The 20,784-nt window shown below is 45.3% G+C and overlaps 1 protein-coding gene across 11 annotated transcripts in view; it reads left to right on the top strand.

The window, feature by feature from the left end:
- Window positions 1-20,784, top strand: part of SYNE2 (spectrin repeat containing nuclear envelope protein 2) — a 233,603-nt gene that overhangs the window by 186,749 nt on the left and 26,070 nt on the right. For 8 of the 11 annotated variants that reach the window (XM_088673909.1, XM_088673903.1, XM_088673920.1 and 5 more), the window contains 10 exons: window positions 119-241; window positions 572-726; window positions 1,323-1,470; window positions 3,143-3,237; window positions 4,223-4,457; window positions 5,431-5,625; window positions 6,688-6,813; window positions 9,518-9,670; window positions 13,431-13,589; window positions 14,199-14,368. In XM_088673909.1, coding sequence (XP_088530035.1) covers window positions 119-241; window positions 572-726; window positions 1,323-1,470; window positions 3,143-3,237; window positions 4,223-4,457; window positions 5,431-5,625; window positions 6,688-6,813; window positions 9,518-9,670; window positions 13,431-13,589; window positions 14,199-14,368 — 1,559 coding nt within the window. The remainder of the gene's footprint in view (window positions 1-118; window positions 242-571; window positions 727-1,322; window positions 1,471-3,142; window positions 3,238-4,222; window positions 4,458-5,430; window positions 5,626-6,687; window positions 6,814-9,517; window positions 9,671-13,430; window positions 13,590-14,198; window positions 14,369-20,784) is intronic. The other 3 variants (XM_088673923.1, XM_088673899.1, XM_060271444.2) reach the window with 1 other exon arrangement.

Here is a 20,784-nt window from a genome sequence, read left to right as displayed (position 1 = left end):
AGAGCACCATATAAAAGAAAGAAAGAAAGAAAAGTTCAAAATAATAAATAAGGTGAATGGCTGATCGAAATGAAAATTAAACCTCTGCAAACATCAGCATATTAATTTCTCTCCTCAGTTTGACCTTTTACAGCTGAAGCATTTTGAGACTTGCTTGGAAAACCTCGAAAATCATGTTAAAGGGTCCACGGAAGTATTGGACAATCTGAATCAAGACACTGAGGACTCAGATGTACTCATGGTAAGCCATAAAAGCTCATAGCCATCTTTTCCCAGCCTGGTACCTACCAGATGTTTGGAACTGCAACTCACCCGTCCCTTCTGGGTGGCAGGGGAAAAGATAGGGGAACGCAATCAGTTCTTCAAGAACAAAGCAGGCCTTTTTAAAAAATTCATTTGAGGATATTCTGATCTTCCCTAGCTTGGTGTCCTTCCTTGTATAGCAATTGGTGGCTCTTGTTCCTTTGGCTTTCCTGGTGCCTGGTGTTTTGCACATTGTGCCAAAAGAACTGTTGATCCTGTCTCCCAACAGGAAGCACGATAGGTTCATCTGTCTTGTCCTTTTTCCCAGAGCCAGTTGTTGGTCCTCACAGCTTTATCGCCCGAGATGGAGAGTCTGAATGAATTCAGCTATAGGTTTCCGCTCAGCGACTTCACGGCAAAAAGACTGCAGAACCTGAACTGGCAATGGACTCAGAAGAAAGCTATGGCTCTGGAGAAATGCTGGTAAAAAGACCTGTCGAAAAGTTCTTCCTGGTGTTTAGTCAGAATCTCCTTCATTGTAACTTGAATCCATTGGTTTGGGTCCAAGACTTTTAGATAATTGATGGTGGCCATCAAATCTCCCCTTACACTCCTCTTTTCCAGGCTAAAAAATACCCAACTCCTTCAACCATTCCTCATCAGGCTTGGTCTCGAGACTCTTGATCATCTTGGTCACCCTCCTCTGCACACCTCCCAGCTTGTCAACATCCTTCCTAAATTGTAGTGCCCAAAATTGGGCACAGTATTCCAGGTGTGGTCTGACCAATACAAAACAGAGCAGACTATGACTTCCCTTGATCAGGACACTTGACTTCTGTTGATGCAGCCAAGAATAGCATTAGCCTTTTTTGCTGCTGCATCACACAGCTGATTCCTGTTAAGCTCTGCCAGTCATTCTATCTGGCCCCACCTACTGTGGGGCTCCCTGTGTTCTGCCCCATCAGTCCCAATGAGCACAAGCCACCCTTGCCAGCTGGGCCACAATCATGCATGACTAAAAGCGTAACTGGAAGAATGCGCGGTTGCAGGACTGATTTTTGAATTTTGTTTTTCTATAGCAGTGAACTGCAGGGCATTCAGTCTGATGAGAAGTTCATTCAGAGATGTCAAAAGTGGGTGCTGTTCCAAGAAAAAATGAAAGAGGTCTTGAGGGAGGATATGGCGGGCAGCCTAGAGGGGCTGCGGAAACAGCAGAGGGAGTATGAGGTAATGTTCCTCACTGTCTTGGCCCCCAATCCAGAGCAGAAAGCTGGATCTGATTGCCACACCAAGCAAATCAGTGGCTGTGGGTCTTGAGTTATATTTTGCCATGATACAGTTTCATTCTCCTGCCAATTAGACTTCCTGGGGTTGCTCTAGGGCAGTGGTTCCCAATTAGCTAATCAGTGAGGACCCCCTATTTTTCAAAAGCCAAGCCAAGCCATGGACCCCCTGCTTTGGAGAAATTAGATAACACTATGGTAGTTACCTGCGCAAAGCAGTTTTTTGAAGAAAATGTGGGGTAGCCCCTAATAAGCAAAGGATTTTAGGTATACAGTGGAACCTCGGTTTATGAACACCTCGGTTTACGAATTTTTGGTTTACGAATGCCGCGGACCCATCTGGAACGGATTAATTCACTTTCCATTACTTTCAATGGGAAAGTTCTCTTCAGTTTATGAACGCTTCAGTTTATGAACAGACTTCCGGAACCAATTGTGTTCATAAACCGAGGTACCACTGTACTGAAAACAGACCATAACATTTGTGATATTACCACAGATTGCCTATCCCCAGACAGTAGGAAAAACTTGTCTCCATTGCTCCACTACAAATGAATAATAAAAAAGCAATTGTGTCCCTAACTTGCAAGTGTTCTATATGCAGAAGGCTTTTTATATGAGAGAGCATGCTATTCCTTACTTGTAATCTGGGGTGGTAAAGGGACCCCTGACCATTAGGTCCAGTCACGGACCACTCTGGGGTTGTGGTGCTCATCTCGCTTTACTGGCCAAGGGAGCCGGCATACAGCTTCCAGGTCATGTGGCCAGAATGACTAAGACGTTTCTGGCGAGCCAGAGCAGCGCACGGAAACACTGTTTACCTTCCCGCTGGAACGGTACCTGTTTATCTACTTACACTTTGATCTGCCTTCGAACTGCTAGGTTGGCAGGAGCTGGGACCGAGCAACGGGAGCTCACCCCGTCGTGGGGATTCGAACCACCGACCTTCTGATCGGCAAGCCCTAGGCTCAGTAGTTTAACCCACAGTGCCACCCATGTCCTATAATCTGGGATGGTACATCTTAGCAAAACTTTGCAGCCTATAGTTCTGCTAACTGAGGGATCTTGCATCTTCAGGACATAGATGAAGGCATGGTCAGGGCTTGATAAAGTATTGGTGAAGCACTGGAGTAGAAAACAGCTGAATTTTGTAACATTGGTAATAGTAGTAGTAGTAGTAGTAAAAATAATAATTTATTATTATTATTTAGTCCTCTTGTGCCCAAGTTTCATCCCTGCCTTAAAAAGCTTATTTAGTTAAATACAGTACTGGCTCAAATGTACAGAAGTAAAGGCCACAGTCATTGCTCTGCCCTCTTTTTCCTCTGGCCCTTTTTTCTGAAAGATGCCCCCCATCCCCAAGGTAAACATGCCACACTTATCCTTTGCGGGAAGAAGGAGGGCAAGGCATTCTTCCTTCTTTTCTTATTCTCAAAACACTTCTCTGCTGCACTTTGTGGGTGTAGATTTCACATCTGCAAAGAGCAGGAGCAGAACTCTTGCAAATAAAGTGCCCAGGCAGATTAGGGCTCTGCAAAGGGCTATACTCGTACTGTGCTTTTAATCTTTCTCTTTGCATGAAGCATAATTAAAAGTATTTCCTTCGATGTTTACAGGCATTGCAAGCGGAGATCTTGGTAAACCAGCAGACTTTTAATTCTATCATGTCAAAGGCCCTGCATGTGCTGGAATCAGGAGAAGCTGAAAACCGGTGAGATATATGGCTCGGTTGTGTGTTTCAAATTGGGGTGTAGTTGCGGTGTGTGTGCATTCTAAGGCTTGAACTCAACAAGTTTTTAAGGGACGGTCGAAGGTGTCAAAATAAACCACCATGCCTAAAACAGTGAGTCATGGAGCTGAGCAGAGGATTGTCTCAGGTGATCACTCCACGCCACAGGTGAGGGCCTCCTGCAGGTAGCATGTTATCAAAAGGTCCATTCCAAACAATATAGGAATCTGGCCTTTTGTGTTGTGGCATCTAACCTTTGGTATTCCCTCCCTCCCATTACAGTGATACCTCTGGATACGTACCTGATACGTTCCGGGGTGCTGTTTGCACCCTGAAAAGTACGTTTCCAGAGCAGCGCTTCCGCACACACACGAAGTGCGCAGAACGCTTCTGCACATGTGCGCACAGTGGAACCCGGAAGTAAACACTTCCAGGTCTGCCGCGTTCTTAACTTGAAAGTACGCAACCTGCAGCATACGCAACCCGAGTTATGACTATACATATTAGACAGGTGACATCTCTGTTGCGTTTTGTGTGTGTGTGGAAGACCTTCTAACAAGCCTTACGAGTTGAAATTGTTCCCAGTCTACATCTGTCATGCAATTGTTTTTAATTGTTCTATCGTTTGTGTGTCTGCTGCCCTGGACTCCTTTGGGAGAGGAAGGGTGGGATATAAATTGTTGTAGTAGTAGTAGTTTTCCCTGGAAAAGACCCTGATGTTGGGAAAGATTGAGGGCACTAGGAGAAGGGGACGACAGAGGACGAGATGGTTGGACAGTGTTCTCGAAGCTACGAACATGAGTTTGACCAAACTGCGGGAGGCAGTGGAAGATAGGAGTGCCTGGCGTGCTATGGTCCATGGGGTCACGAAGAGTCGGACACGACTAAACGACTAAACAACAACAACAGTAGTAGTAGTAATAAGAATATGCTACATGACTGACCAGTTAATCTCTGACCACTTCAGGACCATGTTTCTCTCCAAACTCACCCTGCTGAAGGAACAGTGGCAAAGCATTGTCCGGGCGGCTCAGCAGAGAAAGGGCGAGATTGACAGTCTCGTAAAGCAATGGCAAAAATTCACAACTTCACTACAAGACATCAAAAAGATCCTCATGCACACAAGTGGATTCGTGGCTGCTGTGGAGAGTCAGAAGAAGTATAGTCTACACCAACTCAGGAATCTGAGTCACGACATCAAGGTTAGGCCTCCTCTTCCTACAACCAGCGAAACAGATAGCATTGCATTTTTAAAAGATCAAAATTGCTAGTGCTTGGAAAACTTAAAGGGGACTCGGCATCTGTTGGCATCCGTTACACTAGGGGTGGGCAGAAGATAGCTTAGAATCTAGGTGGTTTGCAGTGTAACTGAAAATTATTTCTGACTCTCAGTTGTCTTAACTATAGCAATAACTGAAAATAATTCCCCCTATAAATTGGGTTGCTGAAATAGAATGCTTGAGGGGAGACCAAGTGTAGAGTCTTTTTTTATATATATGGAAGGACTCAAGAGGTTTGTTTTGGTCCTGATCACAAACTCCTGGCAGCTTGTTCCTTAATTATTGGAGAATGCCCACCAAGTTAAGTCATTATTTTGCACACCTGGCTCCAGTTGGTGAACCTCAGGGTCCTAGGGAAAAATAAAGTAGATTCCACAAGCTTTAATTTTGCTCACCCCTGCGTTAAAAACTGACTTCCTCCCCCCCCCCCATAAAGCAGTGGATCCCGTTATTCTAGCTACCTCTAATATTAATTCATCTCTTTTTCTCCAAGGATGGTACAGAATCTCTCTTGGTTCAAATCCTGACTCAGCCACAACGTTCTCAGGGTGGCCGGATGTTGAGGCCTGCTTTGCACACACACACACACACACACACACACACACACACACACACACACACACACGGTCTAACCTACCACCAAGAGTTGTGAGGACAAAATGACTGAGAGGGACCCCACACATTGCCTTGAATTTATTTGTGGGCATACAGGGAGTCAAGGGAGAATGATTATTTCTAAGCATTTCTGTCTTTTCAAATCTGGTATATAAATATTAGGCATTGTTATCGTCGTACAAATCCTGTGGAAACGAGACCGAGAGAACATTTTAAACAAAAACTCTCCAAACAGTGGTTCTTAAAAAGGATTGGGCATGTTTTCCTGTTTTCTTTTTAGAAAAAGGAGATCCTCCTTCAGAGGTGGCAGACCAAGCACTCCTTAACCTTGGCGGCCGGGGAGAAGTTACTTGACGTGGCAAACCCCGAGGCAAGAATTGCCCTACAGCTCAAGATGAGGCATGTGCAAGAGACCTGGAGCAAAACCCAGCTTCAGCTGGAGAAGATCAGAAAGCAGCTTCAGCGCACCCTGCAGGTATTTAGCATAAGAGAAGACCCTAGCGAGAGTTCGGAACCCCCATATTCCTATAAGGGAGTTTCCAAGCTGGTGTTGATTCATCTTGAGAACAGGATGAAAGCAACATGTACATATAGAGACACAGACCCATCACCAATTGCAGAACAAAGCTTGTCCCTATACACTATAATTATAGTAAGGTAAAGGTAAAGGGACCCCTGACCATTAGGTCCAGTCGTGACCGACTCTGGGGTTGCGCGCTCATCTCGCATTATTGGACGAGGGAGCCAGCGTATAGCTTCCAGGTCATGTGGCCAGCATGACAAAGCCGCTTCTGGCAAACCAGAGCAGCACATGGAAACACCGTTTACCTTCCCGCTGTAGCGGTTCCTATTTATCTACTTGCATTTTGACGTGCTTTCGAACTGCTAGGTTGGCAGGAGCTGGGACCAAGCAACGGGAGCTCACCCCGTTGCAGGGATTCGAACCACCGACCTTCTGATCAGCAAGCCCTAAGCCCTTATAGTACTATACTGTACACTAATTAAGGAATTAGATATTGGGGGGGGCACCACAAAGGCATTAGCACCACAAAGGAATGCCTACCTTTTTTAAAACAAAAAACTAGCCTGTGTGGCAGGGGATTTAAAGAGTTCAGGACATGGGTGTAGCTGGGGGGGGGGTCAAGTAAATCAATAAAAATAACTGAGGTTCTGCCCCCCCCCAACATGAAGCCTGATGCCCTGACATAAATCCTGGCTTACGCCAATGGTTCAGGATCTGAATCCATTCCTATTTTGCTGGCTCCTGAGATGTTACAAAGGCCTGAGTGTTTGCAAGTGTTTGCAAATAGTCCCCAAATCCTGAATGCTTCTGACTTTTCTTACACTAGCCCTGGCTTGGATGCTGAGTTGGGCAATGAGGCTCTACCTCTACGCACCAAGTTGCCCTGTATAGTAAAGAGGACAACAAAATAGCTCAGGGCTTAGGAGTTACTAGCTTCGTCCATCCTTTTAAGCAATGTCTACTGGAGTCCATTAGCTCCCTTCATGTCTTGCTTTTTCCCTCTTCGAAATACAGACCTGGGAGAGCTGCAAATGCCAAACTGAAAACTTGGGCAACAGGCTGCAGGAGCTGAAGGCAAGAATAAAAGACCCTCTTCCAGTCCAGCATGCTGAGCTTCAGGCCACCAAGGAACACGCCAAGGTAAAGAAGACCCTGAATTGTCAATTACTTCCCTAGTTTAGCTTTTAAAACCCAAAGATGGTTTCTCTTTTGCATTTACAACCCAACCTTTTCTCCATTGAGCTCAAGGTGTTGTACATGATTCTCCCTCTCTCATCCTCAATGAATTCCCACAACAACCCTGTGAGGTAGGTTAGGCTGTGAGAGACAACAACTGACCCAAGATCACTTAGTGAACTTCATGGCCGATTAGGGATTTGAACCCTGGTCTCCCAGGTCCTAGTCCAGCCTTACTGCCCAGTGGAGCGGAAGCCTCAAGTGCTTCTGGGAAACGGGCTTCCTCTTGCCTGGCCGTTGACTTCCTAATTTCTACAGGAGCCTTTCTCTTCTCATTTGTTTTTGTCCTAGTAAATTTATGCAAGTTGAATGATTCGAGGCAGCTTTCCCTAACCTGGCGCCCTCCAGATGTTTTCAATTACAGCTCCCAAATTGTAGCTCCATAACATCAGGAGAGTACCAGGATGAGAAATGCTGATTCAAAAGAATATCCACACTCCCAACTCCTGATGCTCTGAAATAGCGTTGGAAAGCAGGTTGGAGCCCCATGCTGGGCCACTGTAGAGCTCATGTTCGGGTGGCGCTGTGATCTAAACCACCGAGCCTTTGGTGCTTGCCAATCAGAAGGTCGGCGGTTCAAATCCCCGCAACGGGGTGACCTCCCGCTTCTCTGTCCCAGCCCCTGCCAACAAAAGCATACCAGTGTGAGTAGGTAAATAGGTACCACTGCGGTAGGAAGGTTTCTGTTTCTGTGCCCTCTGGCTTCCGTCATGGTGTTCTGTTGCTCCAGAAGCGCTTTAGTCCTGCTGGCCACATGACCCAGAAAGCTGTCTCTGGACAAACGCCAGCTCCCTCGGCCTGAAGTAAGATGAGCACTGCAACCCCATAGTTGCCTTTCACTGGATTTAACCGTCCAGGGGTCCTTTACCTTATTTGTGGAGTTACAACCTCACCTCCCCCCTCCAGTATCTGGAGCCGTTCTGTTGCTCTCTTTTGCCCCTTAACACCCACACAGTTCTGTTGTTTGTAAGACAAAAATATGGACACCGAAAAATAAGTGTAGTCTGAGGCACTGGGCAGACTGTTTGCAAGTATTTAGGGGGAAATGGGTTCAAAAATGCTCTATGGCTCTCGATTTGCAAATGAATCCCATGCAGATTTACAGCCTGAGGCTGCTGCCTTTCATGCCCTTTCCTTGGACATCTTGAAGTCTGTGGGGAGTTACTTTCACAACAGTGGCCGGTGTTTTTTTAAAAAAGTTTCCCACAGTGACCAGAGGTCTGCCCTGGTCAGACCTCACCTGGAGTACTGTGTCCAGTTCTGGGCACCACAGTTCAAGAAGGATACTGACAAGCTGGGACGTGTCCAGAGGAGGGCAACCAAAATGGTCAAAAGCCTGGAAACGATGCCTTATGAGGAACGGCTTAGGGAGCTGGGTATGTTTAGCCTGGAGAAGAGAAGGTTAAGGGGTGATATGATAGCCATGTTCAAATATATGAAAGGATGTCATATGGAGGAGGGAGAAAGATTGTTTTCTGCTGCTCCAGAGAAGCGGACACGGAGCAATGGATTCAAGCTACAAGAAAGAAGATTCCACCTAAACATTAGGAAGAACTTCCTGACAGTAAGAGCTGTTCGACAGTGGAATTTGCTACCAAGGAGTGTGGTGGAGTCTCCTTCTTTGGAGGTCTTTAAGCAGAGGCTTGACAGCCATATGTCAGGAATGCTTTGATGGTGTTTCCTGCTTGGCAGGGGGTTGGACTGGATGGCCCTTGTGGTCTCTTCCAACTCTATGATTCTATGATTCTATAAACAACACTAGAGGCCTCCTGCTGCTGCTGCTGGAAAGTCCATTTTCTTGCAGCGTCATGGGAGTGTAGCTTTATGGCACGATAAATTGATCTAAATTGTTGAGGTGACACAGAAACACTGCTGCTAAGCCTTCAAAGCATGTTTCCTTCCCATCCCCCACCCTTAAAATGGGGGGGGGGAGGAAATCCTATATACAGAAACAGGTAGGTAGCCGTGTTGGTCTGATGTAGTTGAAACAAAATATTTAAAAAATCCTTCCAGCAGCACCTTAGAGACCAACTAAGTTTGTCATTGGTATGAGCCTTCGTGTGCATGCACACTTCTTCAGATACCTGGTAACTGAAGAAGTGTGCATGCACATGAAAGCTACATACAGGAAGAAGTTGTAGTGGACACGATTGGGAGGATCTTGCTTCTGAGTAGACATGCATAGGTTTGTTCAAGCAGCAATTGCATGAATTGCATGAACAGGACCCCAGCACAGATTCTCTCTCTCTCTCTCTCTCTTTAATTTTATTTTATTTTATTTTATTGAATTCCTCAAACATCTCAAGAATGTGGGATGCAATTACTGCCACTTTCTGAAAGTTACAACTGCAGTTTGCAAGGATAAAGCAGCTTGCCCCAGTGAGTCCCCCCTCTTTCCCATCTAGTCACACAGGCTGCTCCTATATGCAAATTCCTCTCCTCCACCTCCTCCCATTTCCCTCCCCCCCCCCCCTCCTACAGGCCAATCATAGGATTAACCAAAAGGTTTGGAGAAAAATACACACACACACACATCTCTCCCAGAGCTTACTCTGAAAAGGTCTGTTGTTGTGTCGTCCCCCCTACCCCCTTTGGTTTTTCAATGAAGGAGCTGGAGAAGTCGCTAGCCAACTGGAACCAAAACGCAAACAAACTTGGCAGCATGAAGGGCCTGGCTCACTACATCCTTGCGGAAGATGTGACGGTGCTGAAAGAGCAAGTAGAGCATTTGCACAGACAGTGGGAAGAGCTCTGCCTAAGAGTAAGTGGCTTATAGGGGCAGGCGGTTGTTTCTTGGCTGGGCTTTCTGAAGGCAAGTCTGGGGAGGCAGGAGGGAACCTTGCAAGCCTTCCAGTTTTGCACAAAGAAGCACAAGAGATTTTGCTTGGGGGGGGGGGCTGCGGGTAGTGTTTTTCTTTCTCTTCCTGAAGATGTGTTTTTTGTGGCAAAAGTGTGCAAAAGAACTGCCCCCTCCTGTGTTATTCCCCCCCCTTCCACAAAGTTCCCAGGAGAACTTCAGAAAACTTTTTAAACTATTTTAGAATGCAGCAATACAGGGAGAAGCAAATTGAAATCTAGGGTTGTTTTTTTGTTCAAAGCTTAAGTACATATGCAAGTGGTGAAAAGGTATTACAGTGTTCAGAGCACCTGGTATTTTCGTAGTTCTCAGGTAGCAGGCAGCTCTTTCCAAAAGAAGCTTAACTTTTTGAAATTTAATTTCAGAGAGAGATTACATCTGTGAATGCACTGCAAGCAGATGTTGGATCCCTATTCACGTAATTTCCCCTGCCCCCACCCCAAGTAGTATTCATGCAGTTCTAAAGCCATATGCCCCTTTGAACTGCATTGCATTTATTTGTTTGTTTTATTGACTAACTTAAGAGCTGTGCAAAGGAACGAGTCAAGGCATAAATAGGAAACCAGGCACAGCAGAACAGGTTGATAGGAGAAACTGCTTTTGAGCTATTTAAGGAATCTACTAAAGGCAGCCATGCAGAGGAAGCTAATCTAGGCCCACCTGGATACTAGAGCAGAAGGGCCAAAGCATACATCCATTGGATGGGAGTTTTGAGGCCACCACTGAGAATGCTCTGAGTCTTGCAAATACTAGCTGATTCCCTTCACAGCAACTGGTATTCAGAGACATAACTGCTTCCAACCATGGAGGTACAGCAGAAACATTTTGTCCAGCCCTCTTTTAAGCTATCCAAGCTGGTGCCCATACTGCTTCTTGCGGGAGCAAATTCCATAGTAACTATTCCATAGCTTAACTATTCTAGCCATAGGAGTGTGCTGCTGCTATCGCTGGCTTAGTAAGGTAATATTGCTGGCAGTAAGCAAATTTTAGCCTCTTGTTTCTGCTGTGAAGTAGCAAATTCTTTAGCCAAGTCGTCGCCAACCTTGCACACTCCAATTCTTTTGGACTACAAATCCCATCAGCCACAGCCAGCATGACCTTGCCACTGGGGACTAGTAGAAATGGTTGGCAAAGACCAGCCCAGACAATTAGAGTAAGGTCACCAGATTTTTTTTCAATGAATCTGGGGACACACTTAAACTTCAATGGATTTTGTATGGGGACTGATTTGTAAATCCGGGGACTGTCCCCGGGAAATGGGGACGTCTGGTAACATTAGATTAGAGGGGGGGATACGTGTGTGTGTGTGTGTGTGTGTGTGTGTGTGTGTCTCACATGCCTTTCTATAGGAAGCAGTGTTCGAAACTCCATTGTTCTAGGCACATTTTGTGACAGGGAATTTCATTAGCGCGGGCAGCTTCTGAGCTCTGGGCACAGTACTGCGCCTAAGATATCAGATGAAAACTGCAGAGTGGAAGGAAAGGAGGACCTTTTTCTGGCTCTGCACTTCCAGCTACTCTCTGAAGACTGGAGAAAAAACCCTCTTAAGAATAAATATTAGGGAGGTGGGCAAGGGAAGGACTAGACCATATAAAAATGAACACAATATTCTAGCTACAGTTCATTCATTTTCAGCTTTGTATTCTTGTTATAAAAATAGGTACAGGTAGATAGCCGTGTTGGCCTGGCGTAGTCGAAACAAAATAAAAAAAAAAGCAATGGGTGAGGAAAAAGCAATGGGTGAGGTGGCTAAAAAATGATGATAAAGATGTTAAAGCCATCTCACCCTTTTTGTAAGACCAATTGCAGTCGTTAGCAGTCGTCAACAGGTTTACCACAAAAGTCCCGAACAATCCTGGCAACTAAGGTGAAAATATTTAGTTCGTTAAAACGTTTGAGGTGCAAAATCCAGCAATTAGCATGCCCCACTTGCTTTCTGAGAGATCAGCCTAAGCCGGAGTGTCCAACAGAAGCATATTGTGTTGAAAACAATTCACAGAAAAGGCCGCAGACTCTGTAAGTATTTAAAAGCTAGGCAGTGCAGCTGTCCTGGAGAACCATGGAATTAACCAGCCAGATGCTCCCGCTAGAAGAGAGAGGAAAACTAATGGAGCAAACACAGTCGGGGCTGGGTACCAGGAGGTCAAGGGTTTAGCACAGGCAGGGCTAAAGTCACTGTCACAATATGGAGGAAGACATAGGAGCTCAGAGGATGGAAATGCAGGTTACCAGCGACACACCTGCTGCTGAAAATGGCAGCTGTGTGCCTGCTTTAACTTGGCATCATTTAACATAACTTATCCTATGTTTGTTTTATGAAAGGGTTTCCGTAGTGTTCAGAAATATTACATTAAAACAAATCAAAATATATGGGGGGGCAGCGCTTTGTAAGCACAGTAAACAAAGAGGAGGGAAAGTCATTGATCAGCTATCAATGGATGCCCGGTTGAGAAGAGATGTTTTTAATTCCCAACAGGTACGCATTACTGAGGGTACCTAACATAGCAATGTAGGAAGCTGGGTTTTAGTAAGACCACAAGTTCATCTAGCTCAGTTCTGTCCAAACTGACTGGCAATGGCTCTCCAGGGTTTCAGAAGGGTTTTCTCCACAAACTCTGCCTAGAGATGCTGGGGATCAAAACTGGGGCCTTCCTCATCTTGAAGAAAGACAACTGTGATAGCTCAGTTGGCTAGGGCGTGATGCTGATAACACCAAGGTTGCAGGTTCAATCCCTATATGGGACAGCTGCATATTCCTGCTTTGCAGGAGGGTTGGACTAGATGGACACAAGTGCCCCTTCCAGCTCTACGATTCTCTGATTCTGTCATATGCCTGAATATGATGCAACATAGTGAATGTTATATGTTTCCCAACACCTACTCTATATCATCCCCTGACTGGGGATGGGAGTGGGGGGAACACACAATGGTTTATTGAAAAAGGCTAGGATTTATTCATCATGTTTGACGTTGGCTATGTCAATAAACCATAGTTGGTCCTAACCATAGTTTGCCAATTTCAAGTCAAAAAGAAACACTGGTTAGTTGTTAATGGAAATGAAAGTTGCCAACATCCTCCTTGCAGTTTCACCAGAGAAGGAGAAAGGAAGGAAAAGCAAATGAGTCTGAGGTTCATGCAGACCAGGTCACAGGCACCAGGGGAAAGCTTACCTTGTGCTAATCATAATTTTAAACTCAAACCAAGGTTTGAGCTTCCAGATGGATGACAAAACTATGCCAGAGGGAGAATGCAAAGCTCATGCACATTACTCTAAACTGTGTTTTAGCATTTCAGCTGATATTGTGTGCGTGGAACATTTAATATTTTGTGTGTTCGAGTTTCATATTTTGCTAATATGAAAAAGGGTGCCCCATTTTGGCAACTGAAAGGACTGGTGTCTCTGTGTGAGGAAATCTGCTGTTTTCTGGACCTCCTTTACATCCCATTGTTGTCAACAATCTGAGTTGCCTTTTATTAATGGGGAAGATAAAAATTTTCCAGCAAAGTGGAGGAATCGATTGCTTGAGAATTCTGCCTTTTCTAGCCAAGCCTGTTGACATCATTTATTGTGGGAAAGAAACAGATGCATATATTCAGTCTTGAGTTTGGGCTGCCTCCTGAGATATAACAAAAGGCAGCTGTCATGTATATCCTCTTCCATAGGTTTCTTTGCGCAAGCAAGAGATCGAGGACCGGCTCAATGCCTGGATTGTGTTCAACGAGAAGAATAAAGAGCTCTGCGCTTGGCTGGTGCAGATGGAAAGCAAGGTGCTCCAGTCAGCCGATGTCAGCATTGAAGATATGATAGACAAGTTGGAGAAGGTAGGCAGGCGTTTTTGCAAACTCCCAGCAACAGTCTAGCAAGTGCTTTAGATAAAAGGAGGACAGGCTTCTCGTGTTTTTTGCTTACCTGGGTGTTCCAGGGGGAAAACACCCCCAAGATCCTGATCCACACCTGTAGGCTTCAGATGTGCTGATTTGAATCACCTGCTTTTCCCATAATGTGCTGTTCTCTAGTCTTCTGCGATGAATTGCCTCCAGGCGACCAAATAGGGAAGTTCTAGAAAGCCTAGTGGGAGTGGATCCCATAGTTTATCTTTGCACAGTGCAAACATCCCTATCAAGTCCAGCTTCCATTAGCCAACACTCCAGTGGCTTCTGTCCAAAAGTGAATGGTGTTCTGCTCACCTGACATCTAGTTGATCATGTCCCTGCTGCATATTAGGAGGCAAAGAGTGAGGCTGGCATGCAAACACCTTGGAAGTGCCAATCCTATGCTTTTGCATTGCATCTACCTCTCTGCCACCTCTCTCTCAGTATCCAGCAGCCACCCAACAAAAGTCACACTGCCCATTACTGTTTTGTTCCATGGGGAAATCTCCTTTTTTGTGTATAATAACATTTGCAATTGTTATTGTTATTATTTGCTAGGACTGCATGGAGGAAATCAGCCTGTTTAGTGAAAACAATCTAGTCCATCTGAAGCAAATGGGTGAGCAGCTGATCAAGGCCAGCAACGAGAGCAAAGCCGCTGAAATAGATGAGAAACTCAACAAGATTAATGATCGCTGGAAGCATCTCTTTGATGTGATTGGAGGACGGTAAGGAAGGAAAGGCTGCCCTTTGTGAGTTCGGTTGGGATTGGAAACAGAATGTGGTGGTGATTTTCACAAAAGACTCATGCAGAGACAGCAACAAAGTTCTCAGGATGCTTGTTAGATGTTTGGATAAAATGTAAAGAGTGGATGCAGCAAATGCATGCGTTGCATACAGGTGCCCTCATCAGAGAGGTGTGATTGGTTTCTGGACAGCATATAGTCCACTGCGAACTTATGAATATAGGATGCTGCTTTTTACCAAGTGAAACAATTTGCCCATCTCATTCCTATTCGGTGATTGGCAGTGGCTCTGCAGGGTTTCAGGGGATGGTCTTTCCCAGACTTACCTGGAGCTGGATTTGCCTCTGCATCATGGGTAGACTTGTGCTCAGTTTCTGAAGCAGGATTCAGATATTTGGATTTGGAGTAGAAGCCCTGAAATTATCTGTATATTAAAGTGGAGCGAGATGTGTTTGCCTTTGCCATCATTTTGTGCAGAGAGGTTCTTCCATTTGCACTTGACTTTCCACAAGCTTTTTTTTTGTGGTATTCTTTTCATGGCTCATTAGAGTTTCCCTGCCAAAGCCTGTATCTTCTTAATTTGAATATGATTCACATGCTTTAACACAGGCTTCCTCAACCTCGGCCCTCCAGATGTTTTCCGAGTACAATTCCCAGCATCTCTGACCACTGGTCCTGCTGGCTAGGGATCATGGGAGTTGTAGGCCAAAAACATCTGGAGGCATAGCTGCCAAGTACCCCGTTTTCCCCGGGAAACCCCTGTTTTTACTTACCTTTTCCCGGCGGTCCCCCGTATCACTTCGTCTCCCGTTTTTCTCCATTATTTTCTCCTGCCGGCGGCCATTCCCCCCCCTGATTTGCCTTTCTATGAGCACCAAAAATGGCCGCCGCCGGCTTCGAAAGTTGCGTCTACGCATGTCCGGAAGTGCATAGACGCTACTTCCGGTGTTGGCGGCAGCCATTTTTGGTGCCCATAGAAGGGCAGAGCGACACCGGAAGTTGCGTCGACGCAACTTCCGGTGTCACGCAGCTGCCGGTCCCGGATTCTGCAGTCCGGGACTTGGAAGGTAAGTCTGGAGGGCCGAGGTTGAGGAAGCCTGCTTTAACACAATTCCCAATATATTATGGCAATGCACCACAAGAAGTCCTCTGCTAGCAGTTGTGCAAGAGTTCATTAATATGTTTTCCCCTTCCATTCATGGTACAGTGGTACCTCTACTTACGAATGTTTCTACTTACGAATGGAGCTCCGTCCACTATCTTGGATGCGGTTTAGATAGGATTTTTTCTACTTACGAATTTTTAGATAGGGTTGCTACGATTTATGATTTTTTTCTCCCAATGCATTCCTATGGGATTCGACTTACAATTTTTTTTGACTTACGAATGTGCGTTCGGAACACATTAAATTCATAAGTAGAGATACCACTGTACTTCAGATCCAACAGTGCATTCCTATGTACAGTGGTCCCTTGACTTACGAACTTAATCCGTTCCGAATGCACATTCGTAGGTCAAAAAGTTCGTAAGTCGAAAAGCGGTTTCCCATAGGAAAAAAAATATTCGGAAAAATTCGTAAGTCAAGGAAACCGCATTTAAAATTCGTAAGTCGAGGAAACCGCATTTAAAACCGCCAATGGTTTCCGTTTGGATGTAGAAAAATTCCTAAGCATGCGGCCATTTTTCACGTTCGTAGGTTGAAAACTTCAGATGTTGAGTAATTCGTAAGTCGAGGGGCCACTGTATGTTTATTCAGGAGAAAGCCCCATTGAGTTCAGTGGAGCTTATTCACAGGCAAGTGGCTATAGCAAGGATGATAAAAAAAACCTATGTTCCCCCAGAGCTGCTGGACTAAAACTCCTATCAGGCGCTGCCGTCAGGGTCAATGACCAAGTTTCCTGAAGCACAGGATTCTAGCCTAAGCTATTCTTGGTTATAGTAAATGTTCAAAATACTATGAATCTTGGCATGTGTATTTACTGACAAACTTCATGAATATATATAATTATCTCTTTCTTTACCTTTTGGAGGTACACAAATGAATACTCGCCCTTAACATTTAGATGCTCATGCATGTCCACAGTTATGCGTGTGCCTTGAGTTTTTGGAAGTTCGACAGATTTGGGATTGTTGGAACTCACATGTCAACACTGACCTGCTTGTCAGATTTCAGACAATTTCATATTAGCAGGATTGTCTACAAATGCCAGATGATTGGTTGGGTTCTATGTGTTTTGCCATAACGAAATGTTATAGTTAACCAAACCAAATTGCCATATATCATTTAGGCATCATAATATGGCACAATGATAGGTGCAGGCGTATTGTGGATGCATTTCGGTGGTAGCAAAACCAGTTCAAAAACTGTTGTCAAAACAGCGTTGTAGTAAACAACTTGCTTCACCTTAAACCAATAAGCGGGCTGAGACAGATGGGCAAATTAGGTGAGCTCTCCATTTAGCCCTTTGACATGCTTCTCATAGTTCATGGAGACAAGCTCGGCTTTGCCATATGGCACCAGTTGCAAGGGGCCTTTTGGCGTTTCCATTGTGCCTATAGTCGCTTGGCTTGTGCCGCTCTCAGAGGCTTTGTCTGTGCATGCAAGCAGCTGGAGTAGGCTGTGCGTCTAAGCAGGAAGAGCTCCGGGAACTCAGTGCATCTGGGGAACAAAACAGCAGCAGCAGCAGCAACAAAATAACATGCAGACATCTGCTCGCATTTAATTGTGATAAATGCAAATGAATTTCTGGGGTGCTTCTGAAAGACTGCTTCACACAGCAATGTTTGGGATTCTTCTGTGGGTCGTGGGGGAGGGGCCGTCTGGGGACTTGTGATGGCATACCAGATTAAAAGGGACTATAACCAACTGTTCCAGCCTCCTTTGGATTTGCATTAATTTCTTGAGCCTTGCCTGCATGCTATAATTCTGCCCTCTTGCATTACACAGTAAGTTAGCTCCTCTGAACCAGGAAGGCAGGAACTAGACCTATCTTTGCCCTATCTTTGCAATGCATTTAGCAAAGTGTGATAAACAGCAATGGCTCCTCCCCCTAAAGAACCCCAGGAAGTGTAGTTTCTTAAAGGCACAGAGCTGTTATGAGACCCTTATTCCCCTCATGGATTTACAATTCCCAAAGGTTTCACGGGAAGGGGTGGTGGTTAAACTACTCTGGGAATTCTGGCTTGGCATCCCTGACAAATGACCATCCAACCTCTGCTAAAAACCTCCAAGGAAGGAGGCTGGTATTCACAAGTGGGAAGAGTGCTGTTTTGGGGCTTCCCAGGGGCATCTGGTTGGCCAAAGTGAGAACAGGATAATGGGCCAGATGGTCTGACCCAGCGGGGCTGTTCCCCAAAAGACAGACGCAAGTTATGTGGAAGTTATGATGAGAGGGGCCTTTTAGGAGCGTCTCTGTGTTAGGTATTCTGTAGTAGTTCACCTGAACTGGAACAATAGCAACCTAGACAAAATCTGCGCCAAAACAGGTGGTGCCTGATTCAACAGGTGGTGTCTGGGGCAAGGTGGGGTTGGGGGGGGGAGCTCTGTCTTGGCATGCTAAGCTTGTAAATAGCCACACACTTGGCTGTCTGTAGCAACTGCACACACCATGGCTGAAGCCCAACCGCAGATTGTTGTTCTTAAGTGGGAGAAGGTTACTTAAACGATATGCAGCAAGGATTTTTAGAACTTTCTTTGAATGCTACTCTGTGGGTGGACAAAAGGGGTAGATAAAGGAACTATTGTTCTTGCTGTATCCTATGGAAAGTAGGGGGTAATTTTTAAAGAAATACTTATGTTTCCCCAAGATCCCAGTTTTTGTCTCCCTGCCTTGTTGGGTGCTCAATTTAATTAAAAAAAATGGCATTCTAAGTGAGTTCATTAAACTGCATCAAGCTGGAATGGACTGATTTGCAGTCTGTGTGGATGGCAACCAGATCCTGCCATTTGATCAAATGAGAGATAGTGTAATAGTAGCATGGTGCTGTTTGAATATCTCCTAGCACAAGAGGATAGCTCAGTCGGAAGAGCATGGGGACTCGGCTATACAGCTGCAAATAAAATGTTTTAAGTGTGTTTTAAGGGCAATATGCGATGTGACCCTAGATGGGGATGGGGAACCTTGTGGAAAATTCAATGTGTTTTTAAAAACGCTTTTTAAAAAAGCATTTTCAGAACTTTTTTTTTTAATACGTATGTAGATTCCACCTGTGACTCGTAATCTCAGGGTTCTGGGTTCGAGCCCCTTGTTGGGCAAAAGATTCCTGCATTGCAGGGGGTTGGACTAGATGATCCTCAGGGTCCCTTCCAATTCTGCAATTCTGTGATCAGCTGTCTATGTGAATCACAACTCTCCATCAAGTGGTTGACATGTCCTTATCTCAGCCTCACAAATTTAGATTGATTTTTTTTTTGGTGTGTGTGTGTGTGTGTGTGTGTGTGCAGAATAGATGGACATGGTGAGAAGCGACAAAGAAATATCGATCTTCCTTGGTGGTCTCCCACGTCTTCAGCAGAGCATTATGCGGTTTGATTATTTCCTTGGTTTTCGTAGGCCAGTTTTCAATTTTCAGTTTCAGGCCTGTGTGTGTGTGTGTGTGTGTGTGTGTGTGTGTGTGTGTGTCATTTCTCTAAGAGATATTACACCTCAAATCGCTTGGCCTCATCAAATCCTGAAAGACCCCCACCTGTTTTCGAAGGGGTTTTCCATATGTGGGTAGCAAACTTTTGAAAGGAGTGGCATGGCGGCTTCACGAGGTCCAAACGCGGAGCCAGGGTGGTATTCACTCTCCAGCAGCGTGATACAGTGTGTGAGTGTGCACAGGCTCTGATTCTCTGCCCGGGGGCTTGGAGGAGGAGGAGAAGGAAGGGAAAGGTCTGTGTGCTCTTTTTCTCTCTCGCTCTCATCTCTCTTTCTCTCGATGGGAGATATTGAGGCATCAGTGTTAAATAGGGCAATCGCAGAAGAGAGGGAGGGGTTTCCTCTTCCCCGAGTGCTCAGCTCAATCGGATGCTATCCCTGCAGTTTTGGACTGATAAGCTGAGGAATGGTTCTCCCTTATAAACAGTAAGTGCATTTTTTGGTACTCGGAAGGGTCCAGTCAGAACAAGAGACGTGTGTCTCTGATGTGCGGTCGCTGCCTGCAAAGGGGGGGGGGAGGGAGGGAGGGATGGACTCTGTCCTTCCCAGGATGGATTGGAGATGTGTGTGTGCACTTTGCCTTTGACAGAAAGGACTGAGGAGGGAGATTGTGGAGGCAGTAAGCAAGGAGGATAAATGGCATTCAGGGGCATCCCTCACCCGCCCCCTTTGTTAAAATTAACTGTTTGCTCTCCACACCCGCCCGTTGGAGGAGGAGATTAGTGCGCTATTGGGGGGGGGTAAATGAATGGAACGCGTGTGATGCTTCTGGTTATTTTCTGCTTTATACCTAAAGCTCTGCTTTTTGTTGCATTTTGTAATTAATGTTCTTAGTGGGGTCCATCCACACAAAGGCAGGAGAGGGACGTCGCCCGTGTAGGCACTGCGGAAACACATTAACCTTACCTCTTAATTAAAAAATAACATCAGGGCCTGCTTTCTAGTGATCTGTACCTTCTAAACCTTTCTGCATAGTCTTCGGATCCAATTCACCGGTCGTATCTTTTCAAGATCGGAGATGCAATTATGCTCTGTTCTGGTGATTAACATTGGTGTTTTCATTTCACCCCCTATTTATCAAACCTAAATAGTATATTGACCACCTGCCTAGGATGATGTTTACACTGAAATAAACATGCATTTCCTTCCACTTGCTTTTTATTCTATTGTCCTGTTAAAAGAAAAATGCAGATATTTGGGGTTTTCTAACGTTTTAGCATCAGCACTGACAGATAGGAATTATTTTTTTTAATGCACAGTTCAAAAAGGCACAGTGCAGTCTTCGTTGTTTGACGTTCTGCTACCATGTCAGCTCCAATCTGATTTGCAAGGTAGTCATTCAGACCTGCTCTACAGTGGCTACCACAGGCCTATTGCTAAAAGTGGTTGCAAAAAAATAACCAGGGCTTAAAATGTTGGACTGGCACTAGAGAGACCTCAAGCAGCAGGGGCCAAACACCAGGGTCCTTGTGTCTCATGAGAAGGGGGGACCTGACAACAACAGATTATACCCCTCTATTGTACCTTTCCCACCCAGAAGGGATCTATTACTCTCTCTCTCTCTCTCTCTCTCTCTCTCTCTCTCTCTCACACACACACACACACACACACACACACACACACACACACACACACTAAAGGACCAGTTTAAGCTTGCTAGTTAGATTTTGGAACCTGTATTTGTCTTAGGCTTGTTCCCTGTGTTTGGCTGGAAGATGATGCTTTAGGGACCGTACAGCCAGTCACTGAGGAACATTG

Source organism: Zootoca vivipara, chromosome 1 (genome assembly GCF_965207765.1).
Source record: "Zootoca vivipara chromosome 1, rZooViv2.hap1.1, whole genome shotgun sequence".
Lineage (NCBI taxonomy): Eukaryota > Metazoa > Chordata > Lepidosauria > Squamata > Lacertidae > Zootoca > Zootoca vivipara.
Note: the sequence above shows the minus strand (reverse complement) of the source record. Positions and strands in the feature narration are given on the sequence as shown.